This window comes from Diuraphis noxia, unplaced genomic scaffold (assembly GCF_037042655.1).
Source record: "Diuraphis noxia isolate RWA-SAM2 unplaced genomic scaffold, SU_Dnox_SAM2 contig0003, whole genome shotgun sequence".
In the NCBI taxonomy this organism is placed as follows: Eukaryota; Metazoa; Arthropoda; class Insecta; order Hemiptera; family Aphididae; genus Diuraphis; species Diuraphis noxia.
Window position 1 is genome coordinate 9,794,992 of NW_028301713.1, and position 20,278 is coordinate 9,815,269.

The window sequence follows — 20,278 nt, forward strand, 5'->3', positions numbered from 1 at the left end:
AAAGAAAAATCTATAAGATTATTGTTTTAATTTTTGTATGGAATTGTTGAACTTATAATATTTCATGTAAAACCTTGAACTAAAGGAACTATTACTTAACATTAAGCATGAAATAAATAATATTAATATATGATAGAGATATGTTGTAGTTAGTGAAGTTTTAATTTATATCTAAATAAAAGGATACTTTATCATTGGACAGGTTAGGTAAAAAAATAAATATAAAAAAAATAGTTCTAAATAATAATAAAAAAGATAATATTAAAAATATTGTAAGAATGAGTAACAAAAAAAAATTGTATAATATAAAAGTAATATTTATGAATGTTTTATGTTTATGAATTAATAAAATATAAAACTTAAAAAGGTTATATAAATAAACTTAATAAATAATTATTTCACCCATTATTTAATTTGAATTATTATTTAATAATACAATTTTGATATATAAATAAATATATTAACGTTAATGTTATGTTGAGTAAATTTTTATAATAAAATATTTTACTTTATATAAAAATAACATTAAACTTCATCCTTCTCTTTTGCACCGTGCTTCAAAATACGTGTGAATTCTATATAGTTGAACATACCTTTGGAAATAGGAGCTTCCCGATACATTTCATCGACCTAAAAAATAAGATCTATTAATCTATAAACATACTTTAAGATTTTTTGAACCTGTTCACTAACAGCTATAGTCTTAGCCTGTCACACACAAATAATAATTTTTAAGCATATTATATCTACATTATACCATTCAAAAATGAGATGAAAAACTTGTTTCTAATGAAAATTATTTTAGGATTTTTGACCAATATTAAAAAACAGTTGAGTGTAGTATTAAAATCTAATAGATAATAGAAAAAGTTAATATAAATCGAGCATGAATAAACAAAAAACCAAGATTAAGATATATATTATATGAAATTTTGGTTTTAAACTATTCAATAAAATCGTTCAAATTACTTTACAGTTTACAGTCTTAAACATTCATCTAAGTTTGTAAATAATCCATTTTTATTCAATGATTCTTATGATCAACAAAAATAAGCAGTATATGTGTTCTAGACGATATTGAATACATGGTAAAACAAAACTGCTTGTATTTGGCTGAATGCGTGCCTGCACTGCGGTGGAACAGCAGGGTCAGAAAACACTCGCACCAATTACGATATTAAATAACTGTGATGTAAAAAGCTATAAGCTATAAACATTATAAATAAATGCAGATAAAAGCAAGAATAGAGAAAAAAGAATAAGACTACTCAGTCAAGCAATAATTTTTTAGATATCTATATTACTAGTCCCTTAGTTATAAGTATTTGTTTTTGAATATGGGAAATGCAGTAAAAAATTTTAATCAGGAGTAATATATTTATTAATAACTTTGCTACAAGCTGCAATTATAAATAATACATACGTCTTCATCTGTGAACCTATCTCCCATAGTAACTAAAAGCTCTCTCAGACGTTCTTCATTGATTACGCCTTCATTGTTTTCGTCAAAACAACCAAAGGCGTTTTTTATTACATCTTCAGGATCTGTACCTTGAAGTCTTTCTCCAAATAATGTCAAAAACATAGTGAAATTAATAGGACCAGGCGCATCATTCATCATACCTTCCAAATAATCATCAGTTGGATCTTTGCCTAAACGTTTTGACATTCATATTATAATTTGAATTCTGTTTAATGATTAGAATCTCATCACTAATAAATTTACCTAAAGAAGCTAGCATATCATGCAAATCTTCTTTATCGATAAATCCATCCCGATTTTGATCTATCAAATTAAATGCTTCTTTAAACTCTTGTATTTGTGCTTGCCCAAACATGGCAAACACATTTGACGTAGCGCGCTGCGCTCGTTTTTTTGTGGTTGCCCTCCTCACTGCCGTTTTCCGTGACATGCTTGATTCGCTCTAAAATAATGATAAATCTTTATATTAATACTAAATCATGAATATTTAAGTCCTAGTGTAAGCAAACAATAATTTAATTTTACACAATATTACAATTTAAAACATTTTGCATCCTAAATTAATAATTAATTTAATATATTTATTAATTTATAATACATATTATTATGATCATTGCATTGCATTATTCTTAAAATTTTCCTCAAAATTATTGATTTCTAAACAAATGAGTCATAAATAGGTACCTAGGTATTTCTGATAAAAATATGAATGATTCATTGACATTCTTATAGGTACTTATTAGTTATTATGTAAGGTTATTAAAAAATATAATGCAATAAATGTATACTACTTATTTTTATAATACAACTTTTGTTTATTCCATTTATGGTCATGACTAAATAGCAACAATTTTGACCTCTTTAATGATCATAATTCATGATAATATACAATTTAATCCTACCGCACACACTTCACAGTCTAAAGAAATAGCTTTTAGAAATTTGATCATTGTTTCTTAAGTTCAAAAAATTACATAATCTACCATAAATATAAAATAAGTACCATCTATTTAGATGATAAACTAAAATTGATAGGTACAACTCCCAACCATATATGATCTGATGCCAGTAAGATAGTAGTTTTTAAATATTCATTAACTATTAAAATACTATTTAAAAGATTGTGTGTGTATTAAACTGTAACATACCTATTTAAACAATTTAATATTATGAAAACTCTACTATGACAATTTTTTTATGATAAATTATGTTTCCCAATCTAGGCCAATAAACAATATTGATTGTAATAATAATAAATGTATTGTTTTAATTGAAAAATATCAATATGCAGTTTTGCGTGAATATTTTAGAGTACAAAAAAAGAATTTAGGTGCCCTAGAGTTATATTTTATTGAGTACATAATTCCTTTGTATCCAGTTAGAAACTAAAGAATTTTAATAAAATCAAATTAAAATTAATATCTATATAGGTCTTTTAAGATCAATTTACTCAAAGAAAACAGAAAATGTTAAATCATTTAAAAATAGGGTAGAATAACATTGAATACTTTAAAGAGATCTAAGTGAACTTCGAAAAAATGTTTTGTTCTTGTTATTACATTTTTTTTTTATATAATTTTTATAGCTAGATATGAAATATTTAATAAAAACAAAGAACAATATCAGGAATAATATTATAGTAAAATGTTCAGAAAAGCATTAATATTTATGCAAGATAGGTAATATTGTTTTAATTTATAATACATCTATTCTATTATTATTAAATTATTGATACATTTGAAATATCTTTGATTAAAAACATTAACAATGTTATCAAAAAAAAAACAAAAAACCTTTTTGACTATATATCTATTAACAATCAGTAAAATGAAATGTAACTAAACGATGATAAAAAAATAACATAAATGTCAACATTGTTACTAATTGTCGAGAACGTATGGTTGACAATTTTTTCTTTAACATTATGATTCATAAAGAATTAAGAATGTTGTAAGCGAAAATTTCAAGGACGAAATGTGCTCGAATTGTTTTGTTGTTAGACACATATGAGACATGTCGTCTTAGAAGTGGCGTAGAACAAAGTCGTTGAAGAGAAATCGTTGGAAACGATGAACGATAAAACATTCGTCAAATGATGGTTATTTAACATTTATGTAGGCCAACAATAAAAAATTAAAAAACGTAATTAGTATCGTGACGTGGGTAGTTATCACACATTGGTTTAAGATGTTTTCGCGCGGCATACTCACAATTTTGAAGTCTAAAAAGAAACGGGTTGAAGGAAAAAAATGGTTTTCGTTGGGCGTTCAGTCGGCGGGGGCCACGTCGTAGTATAGTAGCGAGCGTTTGACGTACGGAATGCGAATGAGTCCGTCGAGCGATGGCCGTGGTGCTAGCGAATGATCGCGGCGGCGGTGTTGAGATGTTGAGTCACGGTAATGAAAGGCGGGCGGGCGGTGGTTGATTTCTCGCTATAGATGATGATATTATTGTTTTTTTATGCACTCACATCGGTGACGATGCGATAACAGGACGCGACAACGTCGTTATCGTGCGCGGAGGAGAACGATCTGGGCCGACCGTGGCCGACTACACTACCGGGCGATTTCACTCCTAATGTGGACACACTGATTAGAGAATTAATTTTTTTTTCTAGTTTTCCGTGTGTTTTGCCGATATTCTCTTCCCCTGGTGACTGGTATTTAGTTATTTACTTTAATATTCAATAGTCCGAATAGTCGTATCAGGACCGAAAGAGAAGTTTCATTAAAAACCTCCATAAGACTTAAAGATCAAAAGATCGTTATTTGATTTGACCGAATATTTTAAGTACATCATTCGGTCGCGATCCGGTCACTCGACAGTCGACAGACTCGTTCATTTCGATTCTTTCAGTCGCGACCATCACAACTCTAATAGTTTGGCGCGTGTTTGGATTTGTACGTCGAAGACCGCTCGTGGATTTTAGCCATGATAACGGTAAGTGAAAATTCGCAACCCGTGTAAATCTATTGGTGAATATTAAACGTCGCGTGGGCGGGGAAACGAACTCGTGCTTATAAAATAATGTATCTCGTCCTCCGCCTATCTATGCCGGTACGAAACGCTGAACACGTATTTGACCATACATGGAAATAGCATCGTGAAAGTTCGACCGAGTTCAAATGATACTTTATATGGTCATGTTTAGACACTTAATATCTCGTTCGGCTCCAACGCCGCCGGGTCTACTCGTGCCGCAGCCCCCGTCCTCCCCCTCACGGTCTCGCACAGCGAAACCGAGACCGTTGTTTCTGGAGCCCGGCACTATTGATTTTTTGGCGTCGTGGAGTCCAAATAACGTGGTGCTATTATATAGTGTAACATTGACCTTGACCCTCCCGTCGTCAAAAATTGCTACTGCTGTGTGGACTCCCGCTGTCCTGAAATATTCTTATTCTTAACCTAGGCACCATAATGTTTCGTGTACTGGACTAAAATTTTAGCTCATTCAATCCAATATATTATTTAAGAACAGGTTCTAAATGAAAATGTTTAGGTACCTATACTTTTTTAGTTTTATGAAATTTATGATTTAAAATTTAAAAAATAAATATTTTATTACTATTTCATAGATTAGTTGCTAATGAATAACCGTAAAGGCAAATAGAAAAACTAAGTTATAGTTACAATAATAAATGGTAGTGGTGTCGTATGCTATCTATGTGTAAATGCAAATAGTATTGTTATAATTAAATATAATAATATTATAATAGATGTAATAGAAAAATCTTATTTGTTTTAAACCATAGCAGTTCATGGAGGAATGAACATTGTCTCTTAATGTTCTCAATTTAAGTTTAAAACGGGGTTTAAAAGTATTTTTCATTGTTGTCAATACATTTTTTGAATATATTCTTTGTATTATGGAATGCCACTATTCTTCTTTAAGCAACCTTTCTATCAAATTAGTGACACTGTACCATTTTATACCAATGTTAGCCTAAAACGGCTAAAACATTCCATTGTATAGATGACATACAACGATAAATAGTATTTGATAGATAACACATGACGCTGCTACCCAAACATCTTACATTAAAAAAAAAACTAAACATTAAGCCCATTAAGGTATTTCTTATAAAAAAAAATGTATTTAGAACTACTATTTACATAGAAAAAACTATGATGTACATGGTTATTTCCTTTAAAAAAAAAAAATTAAATAAATTCTAAACTCCAATATGTAGTTATTAAGATGAACAATTATTTATATTAATATATTAGGTAATAAATATTTCTCTGGGTATTTTTGTACATCATAGTCAACTTTAAGGTGATTAAATATTTTAAACATCTTTTAGTTTAAACTAGTTTTGTTATTTATTAATTTATTACACATTTACACACTTGTAGGCCTTGTTATTTTTTCTCAATATTCTGCTTTCTACATGTCATATATTCCCTTAGAATACCTGACTTGTCTTAAACAAAATTCAAAATATCTTTTTTTTTTTAAAGGTTCCTTATACAACACTGGAGCTTTATACTCTACACTAAGAAATTTATGAAAAGTCTACAATTCCTTATTCAATAATAATTAGATATATACCTACTTATATAAAAAATCGGTGAACATTAAACTTTTTTTATGTAGCTGCATAATATTAGCCATCAGATTTCAAATAATTTTAGGATGCACTGGCTAGATTGTTGCTTATACACAAGTGTTAAATTCTAAAAATAGATTAAAATGTGGTTATTTTCATTTGAGACTTGATGTAAACTCATCATTCTGGTATTCTAGTGAATCATACTATCCTCTCATACCTATTTTATACTCCAGATGACCAGATAATTTTACTTACACGAACAAGATGCTTTACAAATCATCAAATTGGGGCTTTGCCTTCTAAAATCCCTTCCTTACCAAAAGAGAAAATTATGAATCTGATTATATTAATTTATTATAGGTATTAATCAAAGTATGAAACACACATCTCAAATAATATATTATGTATAAAATATTTATTATTTATATCTATACAATATTATAATAAATTCTGATCTAGGTACCTACTAGGAGGTAGGTATTAGGAAATTTTATGTAAATATTGTATTGATATATTTAATTTATATTTTTGTTTCATAATTTATTGTTTCTATTAATGTGTATTAGTTTATTTGCTTAGTATGACTTAATTATTTTAAGAGGAGTATGATACACGAGAGTATACATTACAAATTCACTTCACTTTAAGCAGAGTTAAAAGTGAATGTAATGTAATGTTGTGTGTTCTTAACAAATATTAAATATTGTACATTATGAGTAGGTATCTTATACTTGTTTATTTAACCTATATACTAGTATGTTTACATTACAACAGACTCTTCTTAGTTGTTAAATCTCATGATTTCCCACTCCCATTATTTAAATAGATAAGTAACCTAAGTCCTAAGTTTAAATAGATAAGTAACTAGTCCTAAGTTTAAATAGAAACATCAATATTCTTATTGATTGAAGTGGATTTTGTTTTAAACTAAGAAGATAAAGTTATTACGTATGTAATAAAAAATTATAATTTAACTTGTTACTTAACTAATATTATCCAGGATTTAAAAGTTTTAAATTTCTGAAGCTTTGATTTATTTTAAATAAGATCTGGGTTAGCTAAACATACATTAAACAAATGCATAATATATGGTTTTAATAGGTTTATTAATTTTTCTATATGATATAGAATGGTCTGTAATAAAGGAAATAAACTATTGAAAGTCCTTGAGCCTAATATAACACTATATTCACCAACTAAATGCTCTGAATATGGACTCACAATCGACCATTTTTATTTTCTCAGAATAATTTAAATGATGAATGTTCAATATTAAAAATTTGGATAGGTTAAACCTTATACCATAGTTTTGTTTAAAAAATAAAGCATTAGAGCAATAAAATTAATAAATAATAAACATTTACCTTACCTATAGAATAACATTTTGGATCAACATTGGACGTTAATGAAAGTTTATTTCATTCATAAGTAGATATTTAAACTTTAAAAAGGTGTATCAAATGTTACTTTTTTACCTACTGTTCACTAAAAAAAAAATTAATTACACTGTTTATGTTATTTTATTTATTCGGCATAAGTTTAATATAAACATATAATAAGTTGTATCTATGCTTCATTATGTTATGTTAATTATGCATATTATCTATGCATGTATATAGTTAATCCGTACTTTTATTGATTTGCTTTTAATTTATGATCATCTAACTAAATGTGGTCCACTCTTCTTGGGTTTTATTTTCTGAAAAGTTGTGACATTTTACCAATTCCCTTTAATCAGTACATCATACATAATTATAATTAAATCCTACCAGGCAAAGTCAGTTTAGTAGAAAGTTTAAGTTTAATCTACCAGAAATATTATTTTGTATGTTATATTCAGCAACAATCTTTTATTATAGTTCTTAAACTCTATTATCTCTGTTTTTATATACATAACATGCACTTTTCTTTTGGCTATGCTAATAGTATCTCTTCTTGATCCCAAAATAATATGTTGTTTGATAAATTTATGACATTATAAAATAAACTATGCTATGTTCCTCCTCCCTTTTTAGACTATTTTATAGTTTTATACTAGTTCTTCTATTCTGAAAAATCTGTTCTATAATTTAGAATAAATAAAAACATTTACTTTTTTGCATTAACTCATTAATAACCTTAATTAACTTAATTTGACTATATAATTCCTTTCATTTTGTTTATAGTACATTAAAATATTCAATATGGTAGGTATATTAAGCAATTTATATATATTATGTTATAGATGCCTACCATTCATTGTTACATATTTCTGACAAAATATTTAAGTTTTATTTTATTCCATTAACCATAATTATGATACACAAATAAAACAAGTAGTTATAATTTAAATTTGAACCAATCAAAAATTGATCACAAGACTACAAAAAATACTTCAAACACTTACATTAATTATGACTTATTTAACATAACTCACAGCTCACTTTTTTTTTAAATTAAATAATAATAACATATTTTTATAAACAATATAATTTAAATTTATTCATATTATATTCGATCAACTTAAACTTTTGCATAGGTACACAAATTACCTGAGTTCTTTTATTCTCCATTCTTTAAAATGTGTTATACATACTTTGCCACTTAAATAGTATTACTAACTTTGTACATTAAATAAGAATATATATTTACAATGATATAAAATATTACAACTATCTTAAACCATTAATTTGGAACATTATCGAATAGCTACACCGTTAATTGTTACGGTGGCCCCGGAGTGATCCGATTTTGCTTTAGAGACCGGTGATGGCTCATAGTAGCTGTTTGGTTCATCATATGTGTAGTCTGTTACCGAATCATAGATATGATTCTGGACGTCACTTAATGAAGCGTATGACATGACTGCCGTATTCTGTTCTTCTTTGCGTACTGCTCCTTCTACGTTTTCCGTATTTTTTACTGGAGTTGGCCGTTTTCTAATAAAACACAATATTTTTGTTTTGGATGATACATTTTTTAATTTTTTAATTTTAAAAATACTCACAGTCTCAAATAAATTAAGGCAAGAAGTATGACTAGGAATAAAACAATGCCACCTCCAACAGTAACAGCTAAACCTAAGGTTCTGGTGTCACTTATTGCTGCACTTATAGCTAAACAAAAAAATTATTATTTTATTATAATTATTACTTTTCTATAGTTAGTGTATAATACGGTTATTGTCAGCTTACATTGACAATATGGTTGTTCTCCTGACCACTGACCATCGTCCAAACATTTTCTCATGTAAGGACCTATTCTTTGGAAATGTGGTACACAGTGGTATTCTGCCGCGCTGTTGTATGTCGTGGTGTCGTTCATTATTATGACTCTACCGTTTTCAATTGGACCCGGGTGCTTACAATCGACCACTTAAATTTAAAAAAAAAATATCATGATTATTAGGGAATAGCTCGTTGTTACTATTATGATGAATGATGTTTATTTACTTTGACATGTCGGTGGTCTCCCGCTCCACGATCCTTTTGGCAAACAATGTCTCGTTGTGTTGTCGATCGTGAAATATCCTCGTGGACACGTGTATTCCACTATCCCTCCGACTGTTCTCGACGCCACCCTGACCAAGAGACCGTTTTCACTCTTGAGATCGTCGCAATTTATTTCTACAACAAACAAATACGTTAGTTTAATTTTGTTTTTTTTGGATTTGATTATGATATGTATTATTATAATTTATGTCTTACCTTGACATTTTGGCGTTTCCGAACTCCACGTACCGTTTTCAAGACACAGTCTCCTTCCGTGTCCGTCGAGTTGGAAATGATCTTCACACTCATACAACACCGCCGAACCGTAATATGTAACGTTGGATACTAAATTGAATTTTCCGTTGTCGATACTCTCGGGAGTTCCGCAGTCGACGTCTAAAAATTGAATTTAAAATGTTTATAATATACTGAGTTACTTATAGAACCTAATAATATTTAAGACTCACAAACGCATTGCGGCATTACGCCTGTCCACGAACCGGTGTCGTCACAATTGCTGATCGGTTCGCCGACGACTTTGTATCCTCGTTCGCAGCGATATTTGACCAGAGCGCCAATTTTGTACGTAGACGTTGAAACAGTATCAGACGAAGTCCTTATCAAAGTTCGTCCGTATAAACGATCGTTACCCGTCACCGATAATACACTGTGTTCTGGTAAAATTGGTTCCGGGCATCTTATTTCTTTAAAAAAAAAAAAAAAAAAAAAAAACAAAAAATAAATTCCAAACAAATCTCGCCTCGTCGTTTCGATCGCCGTAGTTCCTGTTCCCCCTCGATTATATTTCGACAAAATAATAATTATTATTATACATAGTGTGTCTGTTACCTTCGCATTTCGGTGCGGTCCCACTCCACGCTTGATTTTCTAGACAACGTCGTATCGCTGTTCCGGTCAATCTGTAGTTATTACTGCAACTATATTTGACCTCACTGTCGAGGTGTGTGGAGTCGTTGGAATAGTGTAACGTACCGTAAACTGGCGGCGTGAGTTTACCACAATCAATGTCTGCGCACAAAGACAATATATTTTATCATAATTATTCTAACGTATATACCTATAAGCGAGCTTATAAGACTTTAATGCGTGACACGGATAAAATGTGTGCCTATAAAATAAGTAGGTACCTACAGTGAATTAAGCATAATGTGATCATCGGTTAATGAACACCACCGTATATTGGTTATTGGTAACCATCGGTTAAAAACCATTCAAACCTTGACCTGCACTACCCCATAATCATTTGTCATATTATTCGAAACTCGCTGTTGTCAATAAGGACGAGATTTTGCGTGTATAGGGATATTATACATATATGAATTATTGTTCGTTTAAACTCACATTGACATTCTGGTGGTGTCGTACTCCATTCGCCGTTGTTGTTGCACTGCAACGTGGTCGTGCCAATCAATTTGTGACCGGGGTCGCAGTGGTATTCAATGCTCGAGTGGATATTGAAGTCGTAGCCGACCACGTAACCTCCGGCAGGCACTTCGGGCTCCTGGCACGTGATCACTGTCGGTCCAAATAATACCGCAAAATATTAATGATTTTTTTTTATAACATAAAAACTACTCGAGCGGTCAATTATTATTTTTATTATTATTATTATTGTATAATCTGTTGTATACTCACGTTGGCACGTGGGTGGGTCAGCGGACCATTTCGCTTCTTTGGTACATATCTGTCGACGGCTGGTGTGAGGCTGGAGCCAGTAGTCTTGTTCGCAGGTGTACTCGACGATGCTACCATGCGTTGTCGAACCGTTTACCAGCGAAGCCTGTCCGTTTTCGATGATTTGCGGCGGTCCGCAGTCCACAAACCGGCACACCAACGGTTTTCCTGACCATTCACCCCCGAGTCCGCATTTCAGCTCCTTCATAGATAAATAAATAATAATAAACATACCATAAAATCACTGTAAAAACGATACAGCATATAGGTACCACGACAGCCATTACACTGACCTGTTGTCCGCCGACGGCCACGAATCCCTGATGACATGAATAAACGGCAACGGATCCGGCTTTGCGACCTGTAGCGGTGACGGCAGCTCCTTGCACTTCTGGCGGGTCTCCGCACCAGTCGACTGCAGGCAATAGTTCAAATTTAATTAACTTAAATCGTGTGCATAGATATCCCAATATTATTTTTAACTCTTTTTTAAAAACCTGCGTAGTCCCAACTACATTCATACGTCATGCAGACAACTTACAATAATACATTTCTTAATAATTAAATAATTTGGTTGGAAAAAAAGTTGTTACTTGATAAAAATAAAACTGCGTTTTGTAAATAACTTAAATTCACTACAGCCCTATTATAATACGGTAATGTACAGCCTTGCGGCGTCGCCCACCCTGTATAATATAATTATATACGTACATAGACATTGCGGAGTGCGTCCGCTCCATTTTCCGTCTTCGGTGCACGTCCTCTTGGCGTCGCCATTCGACAGACTGTAATTCTGGTTGCAAGTGTATTTGGCAGTCGATTTGAACGTCGTTGTGCCGTTGTCTAGCAGTGTGATAGTGCCGTTGTCTATACCGTTCAATGGCCCGCAATCGACATCTAAATATGTGTATATTATATCATAAAAATTAACCGTCGGTAAATCGTGATGTACGATAATTTATCAGATGCTTCGGATTTTTTTTTTTTTTTGGCTGTAGGTCGCACTATCATACTTACATTTGCACGTTGGTGCCGACCCGGTCCAAAACCCGTTAGAGCCGCACGTCCTCTTGGCCGAACCCTGTGTGTAATGTCCTTCCGGACAGATGTACTCAATCACCGATGACACCTTAAACGCATACGGGCTCGCAATCGTACTGTTAACCTTGATGTCGGGACTCCCACAAGTGGTCGGTGCTACGTGTAAAAAACGCATAGAAATTAATTTTTAAAAACTGTTATTGCGAATCTCTGCTGTGTCTCTCTACGGGTTGGGCTGAGTTACGCGTTTTATCGACACACTCACTGTATTGACAAATCCAGTGTAAATAATCCAAATTGCATCCCACGTCATTCCACAGCCATTCACGGCCTCCGTCTAGCACCACGCAATTCTGTTCGCCGTTGTAGTTATTCGGTTGATCTTTTCCCCACGTAGGTTTCGTTATCACGTCACCTGCGGCAGATAAATCGAAATGGCATTATATTATTATTAGGTAAATACGTGCTGATCATAATAATATTAATGGTATTATATATTGTTACCGTTGACCCATTTCCAAGTTCTCGACGTTAGGCCGGGTTCTTTTTGCGCCCCGATCCAAATCAACTGGGTTTTGAGTCTGGATTTTCGCCGCTCGAGCTCTGCGGCCAGAAACGTGGACGACGACCCCCGGAAACCGTAAACGATTTCGCCGCCGGTTGCCTGACATTTTTGTCGGGCATCGGCAAAAGACGCGCCCCGGTTCACGTTGAACTCGTAGCATTTGTTGTCGAAAACGGCAACATCTGTTTGCGCGGATGAACTGCCTGGCGCGCAGCGATCGATAGAAAACTCTATAAACGGATCCAACACAAAAATAAATTTAATATTGCCGGTTGAATTTATAGACACGAAAAGATCTGACAGCATTGTGACGTCAGATTACCGCCAAAGGTTACATTATTTTCTATTTACCCTACATAAACTAACCTTCGGTGGAATAGACTTCAACTTCGCACAGCGACAGTGATCCCTCGACACCCACTAGTTGTAGGAACACGTACTGTCCAACGATCTGTCGCGCGCAGCTGAGGATTTTCGTCGTACCTTCCTCTAAAAAAAGTATAATCAGATCGACCGCAAAGCTCAATGAAGGGGGTTAGTTAGTCAATGTCGGTTTATATATAAGTATGTGAGTTAAATCCTCTGTAGTGTTAGATTTTTAGATTAACTTACCGATCGTTCCCGGAAACCAAGAACACAGTGGGTTCCTCTGCAATTCCGTGCTGCTATTTCCGACCCTAATCTCTATATCTTGCAAAGGTTGATGGCCTGTATGCACGATATATATTTTATTAGTTAATTTTTTTTAAATAAATATAATTATAATATATTTTTAAATAAATATAATGATTATAACTTTTTATTATACCCACTAACAAATAAACGCGTGATATAATATTAGATCTGTTAATCGCGTTTGATTGTCCGAGCCTAGTAGAAAGGTTGTTGTGCGCGGGCTGGGCGGGAGGAAAGGGTTGAAATAAATTACAATTATTGTGAATTTCAAGCCTTAGAAAAAAAAGAGTACTAAACGATTGGTTTTAAAGAGACTTAATATATATATATTTCCGAGAATTATTGTCAGTATCAAGGTTCGATGTATAGTTGGGCAGAGTCGACCTGACCATGTGTATTTTTCCACATTATAATTATTATATTATGGTGTATATACAAAGCACACGTTGAAAAAAAAATAATAATTAAATTGGGTGTGGCGTACAAATGATCCACATAGTCATGTTCTTCTACTGCACTGCTGCTGTCTGGTGAAGGGCAGATATGTCCTTCGCTAGTTTATATTTTGCTGGTTAATATACGAACAAAAACGTCGTTTAACCGTGTACGAGTTGTGAAAAAAAAGTCGTGGGCGATACAGCAGCAGCGCGACGGCGTCAGGTTCATTACCATCATCACTCGAAACTAGTTTCTGTACAAAAATATGAGGTACCATTTTTACGTCTCATAATAAGCATATACTATACACAGTCTCCTACACAGATTTGGTTATTGTTATTGTATTATTCTTTTGATAACGTCACACGTCGCATTCGTATAAAAACACACACCACCTGTAGGTATAACCTTCCGGCGCGCGGTCAAAAGATCGTATCAACGTTTCGGATTCAGGCCGCAATATAGGCGAGGTGCGCGTCGAAACTCGGACTCCGGGTCCTTGGGCTTTCGAAACGTAACATCGAACTCGGCCAATGGATTTCGATTATCGTGATGACGGTCGATGTTTGCGTTTGTTAAATATACTTAAATGAACGAATGACACGAAATGCGAGCCACAATAACAACAATTATATATTATATTAATATTATGTATTGTGCCGATGTTTTATGAGAGATTTTCTTCTGTTCGCAGACCGAGGTCTCGAAAACCGCCATCAGCGCGGCCGCAGCCGGCATCGCGGGCCTGTGCTTCGTCGGCTACTGCATCTACTTCGACCGGAAGCGCCGCAGCGACCCGCACTTCAAGTCGAACTTGCGCAAGAAACGGCTGATGGCCAAGGAAAACGAGCTGGCCGCTCGGGCCGCCAAGTCGGCGTTCCCGGACTTCACCGACCAGCAGGCCGTGCAGCGGTTCTTCTTGCAGGAGGTGCAGATGGGAGAGTCGTACTTGGAACAAGGTGACGCGGCTCGGGGCGTCGAGCACCTGGCCAACGCGGTTGTGGTTTGCGGCCAGCCCACCGAACTGCTCAACGTTTTACAGCGCACGCTGCCCGACCCCGTGTTCGACATGCTCATCAAAAAGCTACCGGAACTGGGCAAGAACCTGATGCGCCGCCAGCAACCGCCGCAACAGCCGCCGTCGTCGTCCTCGTTCGGCGGCCCGGTCATCAGCGAGCTGGACGTGTCCGACGTCGAATAGTTTTTCATTCATTCATTTTTTTTTTTTTTTTTTTTTTGTCGATTGTTAATAAGTCGTTTCGTCGTTCGTTACGATGATAATATTATAATATTATTTATGTTGTAATGCGCGTGTGCAGAGTGTATACAGACGCCACCCTCAACGCACCAAGGGGGAACCACACACTGCCTCCCTAAACCGTCAAGACTCCACCCTGCGCGTTTTCGTGTAATATTGTAATTTGATTATTTTTTAATAAATTTCTTAGATAAAAAAAAAAATTAGATTCGGTGTAGATACGAGATTTTATTTATACAAGACGACGACTGTACAGTCTGCAGTATTGCATTACACGATAAATAATAATAATAATATAAGTATTTTTAAATCTACAACAGTAATCGGTCGTGTGGCACGAGTAGTTTCATCGCCGACAGGTATATTATTTATATACACCGTAAACACCATGGGCGGGGACGGTGGCGGGGTTTAAGCACTATTTTGGAGTGACGATTTTCGCGTAATTGTATTTTTATTTTTCATATCGTACAAATTATTAAAATTAATGTATAAAATTAAACGTCGTCGTTTACTGTTACTGCAACTATTATCGTTATGTTCACGCGATGTCCCGTTACTAACAATATATCAAATAAAAATATTCACGAAAAACTGCGTCTTATTGTCGTTATTACACTGTTATAATGTTATTATTTTTATTACGAATACGCGGCTAACCTAGAAGATAATACGTTTTGCCGTTTATAGAGGTAAAAAAAAAATTAATGAAATATATATTATATATTTTAGTTATAGCCCGTACGCGCTTGTGCACACGGGGTAGTGTAGATATGAAATGAATTCGGACGATTATTTTTTTATTAGATTCGCTCGTCCACGGCCGTTGTTAATATTTTGATTGAGAAACATTAAAAGCAATAATAATATTATATTATACGCCATTTTTTTGTAATTTAAATAAAAGTTTACATTAAATCATATTATTGTTGTTTTTTGTTAGAAATTCGTGCCCGACGAAGTATATTTAAAATATAAATCATTCGTAGGTCAAGGTCCCGATCTATTTGTAATGAAAATACCGAAGTCCGGTATTTTTTTTACTACCGGTAACTGTGGTACCTAAGTACTAAATATATCGCTCAATTATAATGTTATATTATATAGAACTGGTCACATTGTTAAATCATATTTTATTTATTAAAAGTTTCTTTTTATTTAAACTATGGTAAAATCAGATACGATGAATCGATGTGTGATCTGTTTGGATATAAAAAACACATTATATAAGACGAAATTTAAATAAATGAAAATATTTCATAAAATGTGTGTAATAAGTTGTAATTTAAGGTTTTTATTCATTAGTACCCGATTCAAACTTTGCTTGAAAAAATCTATATTTTGAACAGTATATTAAAAAATAATGCAATTTTTCAAAAAATAATGAAAAAAAATTCCTTTGAACGATGCATTTAAATCTATATTTATAGGTAGGTATTTGCTCATTGCGCAGCCTTTATTGTTTGCGTACAATTGGAGTTTAAAATGTGCACTTACGACGATGAATGGACTTAAAAATTTCGCAGAAAGTTTTTCGACTTCCCCTTATAAGTGTCTGTAGTGATTATACATATACGTAGGTACTCACCGCAACATCCTCTGGTCGTGATGGACACCGCCCGGACCGGATACGGTTGCAGTAAGTCGACCGACCACCACGGCGACGGTTCCTTGAGTGTTTCCGTACACCTCCGGCCGTCGTGAACTGTCGTCGGATCGCCATCATTGGCGTTCCCCGGACTTCCGCCCCTGGCCGTCGTCGATTGATTGGTTGGCTTGTGCACAGCCACGTTGGTACCTGTGAATTCGAAAACGGATATGTTATATTAACACTAATAATAATATGATGGCATCGAACGATATACCTAAAAAGCGTTAACGATTTTGGAGAATTATTATTGTGTTCATACTACATAAGAGATCCACGACAATCATTAAAATCTAAAATATATTACTAGTTTTATAATATTTGTACTAACATCGTTTTCGTATTTTTGTGGCACCTTTTAATTTATATAAATATTTTAAAAGTCTGATAAAGTTTCAGTAATGCTTAGAGTTAGGATAGGTATACGCTAAAGAGAAACTTTGAACACTTTACTTTAACACTTTACTATCGATGATAATCGAAATTTAAACCATTTGTTTTAGAAGTTAAAACTCTATAGTCGACTCCTACAAAAGGTTACGAAATAAAAAACATCGACCTAGTTAAATATGTACCTATCTGCAGTATAGTCGATATTATTATTATATTGTGGTTATGTAAACAATTATAACTATTGTTTACTGCCGGCTTTGCAATTAAAACGTAATAATTTATACTTCTCACGAGACGTAATTGTTGTTATAAATTAAATCGTTTGCTTAATCCATCTACTCTATAGACGAGAAGACAAATTAAATAATATCAAACAATAAATATCTACCTACATTTAATTCCTGTAAAAAAAATAATGTAAATATAATCTGGTTTAAACATCCTGTTGGCTGTTACTTAAGTAAATAACTATAAATTAATATACAGTTGTTATACTGCCTGCTGCGTCGAAACTTGATAGGTATGTCAATGAAGACGATAAGGCAAACAAGGACTAAAAATGCTTTTTATAAGGATTAAAATGTAAAGTGCTTTCTCTATAAAAGCACTCAAAGTTGGAACTCAGATAGGTCTTAGTTTATAATCCACCAAACTGGGTTGAAGTTAAATTTTATGCATCTACCAACGTGAAATTATTATTGAAATTCAACAATTGTCATGAACGTCATGGACGAGGAAAATTTTTTTGGATAGAGGATGTGTTTCGGTTTGACCTCTACAAAGCAAATAATCTATTATATATAGACTGTGTAGAGATATTAGAGTGTCTATTACACCTATACCTACATTAAACATTTATGAGTTTAGTATAGGTAGCCTAGGTAGGTTAGGTTAGGTCAGGATATTTTTTTTTATACGTTTACGACCTTAGATCCATATATGATTTAAGTTTACGACTGTAATAATATTGGTTAGGCGATGTGCGCGTGAAAAAGGCGGGAAGTGCCAACTCGTAAGGATCGCTATTAATCGAATTTATTATATGGATACAACAATTTGAAAATGCATTATTAAATGTACCTAGGTATGTCAATAAACGTTCACAATTAAAAAAAAAAATGTTTAGTGCATCATAGGTGCAAATCGCAGGGGTGCTAAGGGTGCTTAGCACCCTGAATTTTAATGCTAGCACCCCGAATCCCGTGATTATAACTTATAGTACTATTACCACTATTACACATTTTCAAAATAATTACATTTATTAAAAATTCAAAAACAGTTTTATATTTATTTAATTATTTATAATATAATATGTCGAGTTTACGTCTGGATATATTAAACTGTAATGACGTATAAAACATATTATATAATATCATAATAATTGTGAAATCTTGGACACGTACCACGATGGGTCAGGAAAGACTATCTGACTTATCGATAATTCATATTGAGAGCGATCTACTTATTGATAAAGACATAATTTTAAATAAGTTTGCTGAAAATAAGCGCACATTGCCTTTACAATTTTTAATAAATAAATAATAATAATAAAATGTTTAGTTGTGTTTGTTTGATTTTTATTTAATATTTGTATTTATATAATATATAGAATAGTACTATTGGGGTGTGTGAGGGGCGAAGCACCTCACGAGTTTGGTCTGTTTCCTCAAAAATTTTTGGTGCTTAAGCCCCCCTAATGTTTTTTGGTGATTTGCGCCTATGGTAATGCATAATATTGGCATGAGATGAGCGTATGTGTTGCGCCTACTGGCTACTACATAATAATAATATAGTAATAATAGGTGCATATTGCGAACGAACATTATTAGTTTCGTAATCTAAACAACTACACTTAGTACTTACTAACGTACCTATTTACGATGTGCTGTACATAAATATTATTATATTAAATTGTATGCGATTGTATAATAATAAAACTTTTTTTTTAAACATAATTTCTCATATTTTGGTTTTTGTTTTTGTTTCTAACCTAACCCATATACCTACTTTTGTAAGCAATACGCAACAGGAAGAAAAAAACAATAATATCTTTAATTAATACGATGCACATGTACAGAAATGCTGATGAGTTATTTTTATTTTTTTGCAGTCTGTATTTTGTAGTGTTAAGATAATATATAGATAGTTAGGTAAAGAATAAAGATATCAATCATCAGGGCTAGGATTTGTATGTAACAGCATGTTTTTCTTGCGACTTCTGATTATTGATTTTGACAGTAATGTCCACGAATCACCTCATGATGAGATAAATGCTGGTGTTTTTATTTTGCATATTTTGGATAAAACGCATATTAATGCATATATTGAATAAAATGAATATTATTGCGCATATTTCGATTATAAGAATGCGAAAAATGCATGTTTTATAGTGTATTTCGTAATTAATATTTATAATTTAATATAAATATTTCGTATTTAATCCTAGCTCTGCTGATTAAAGTATAAGACTTGGTTTTTTTGTCAAACACAAATTTTATTTTTATAAATACAATTCTATGGTACAATAGGCATGCGATTAAAGATTGAATAGTTTGACGGAGAAAGATAAACACAATTAATAAAAGTATGTCGGTCAATATAAAATCTAAAATAGAAATTAAAATGCACATTTTTGCATATTTTGGTTAATTAAATGCATATTTTACAATTTTTTATTGCATACAAATCCTAGCCCTGTCCATCATATTCGAACGGGTAGCGAGTGAGTTCGCATTTATTACGCGCGTGTGGAAAATATTACACAACAAAGCACAAGGATTCGAGAATCGTCGTAAAACTGCATGTCGAAAATTATGTATAAAATAATAAAATATAAAACATCATGTACTTAGATATGATCGACGTCCAGGGCCCTCAAGGGGGCGGGGGATTCAGAAGAAGGGCCCATATGGTTCGACGTTCATACAAATAATTAGTAAATAAATATTAGAAAATCAAAATAATTTGTTATTTAAGAAGGGTACAGATTTAGTTCTGTACTAGGACCGAAAATATAATGTGGGGGGGGGGGGGCTGTTGACGAGTATAGTACAGGTGTT

The 20,278-nt window shown here is 32.9% G+C and overlaps 3 protein-coding genes across 3 annotated transcripts in view; 1 reads left to right on the top strand and 2 right to left on the bottom strand.

Annotated features, from left to right (window-relative positions):
• Positions 1–241: 241 nt before the first annotated feature.
• Positions 242–3,877, bottom strand: sqh (Myosin regulatory light chain sqh). Its single transcript, XM_015511894.2, has 4 exons — positions 3,694–3,877; positions 1,727–1,925; positions 1,424–1,653; positions 242–630 (listed from the first exon to the last, which is right to left on the bottom strand). Exons 2-4 carry the CDS (start codon positions 1,911–1,913, stop codon positions 526–528), a joined length of 522 nt encoding a protein of 173 aa, XP_015367380.1. The 5' UTR covers positions 1,914–1,925; positions 3,694–3,877; the 3' UTR covers positions 242–525.
• Positions 3,878–4,093: 216 nt separating this feature from the next.
• Positions 4,094–16,101, top strand: LOC149056684 (mitochondrial import receptor subunit TOM20 homolog). Its single transcript, XM_089224980.1, has 2 exons — positions 4,094–4,423; positions 14,615–16,101. Exons 1-2 carry the CDS (start codon positions 4,415–4,417, stop codon positions 15,119–15,121), a joined length of 516 nt encoding a protein of 171 aa, XP_089081106.1. The 5' UTR covers positions 4,094–4,414; the 3' UTR covers positions 15,122–16,101.
• The window catches only part of fw (CUB and Sushi multiple domains furrowed), a 67,654-nt gene continuing 55,865 nt past the window's right edge, over positions 8,490–20,278 (bottom strand). Inside the window, exons 4-20 of the mRNA XM_015511893.2 lie at positions 16,767–16,976; positions 13,420–13,515; positions 13,174–13,296; positions 12,747–13,037; positions 12,508–12,657; positions 12,219–12,398; positions 11,913–12,098; positions 11,495–11,616; positions 11,163–11,403; positions 10,869–11,042; positions 10,356–10,535; positions 9,974–10,210; positions 9,723–9,902; positions 9,468–9,641; positions 9,210–9,389; positions 9,023–9,131; positions 8,490–8,954 (exon numbers count right to left, since the gene is read on the bottom strand). Of these exons, the coding sequence (XP_015367379.2) occupies positions 8,714–8,954; positions 9,023–9,131; positions 9,210–9,389; positions 9,468–9,641; positions 9,723–9,902; positions 9,974–10,210; positions 10,356–10,535; positions 10,869–11,042; positions 11,163–11,403; positions 11,495–11,616; positions 11,913–12,098; positions 12,219–12,398; positions 12,508–12,657; positions 12,747–13,037; positions 13,174–13,296; positions 13,420–13,515; positions 16,767–16,976 (3,074 nt within the window). The 3' untranslated portion in view covers positions 8,490–8,713. The remainder of the gene's footprint in view (positions 8,955–9,022; positions 9,132–9,209; positions 9,390–9,467; positions 9,642–9,722; positions 9,903–9,973; positions 10,211–10,355; positions 10,536–10,868; positions 11,043–11,162; positions 11,404–11,494; positions 11,617–11,912; positions 12,099–12,218; positions 12,399–12,507; positions 12,658–12,746; positions 13,038–13,173; positions 13,297–13,419; positions 13,516–16,766; positions 16,977–20,278) is intronic.

Excerpts from the sequence above, each read along its gene's own strand:
- sqh (XM_015511894.2), bottom strand. The coding sequence starts at position 1,913 with ATGTCACGGAAAACGGCAGTGAGGAGGGCAACCACAAAAAAACGAGCG. Across the intron at positions 1,654-1,726 it reads TGATATGCTAGCTTCTTTAG|GCAAAGATCCAACTGATGAT; the intron begins GTAAATTTATTA and ends CAAAACGTTTAG. Across the intron at positions 631-1,423 it reads ATAGGTTCACAGATGAAGAC|GTCGATGAAATGTATCGGGA; the intron begins GTATGTATTATT and ends CTTATTTTTTAG.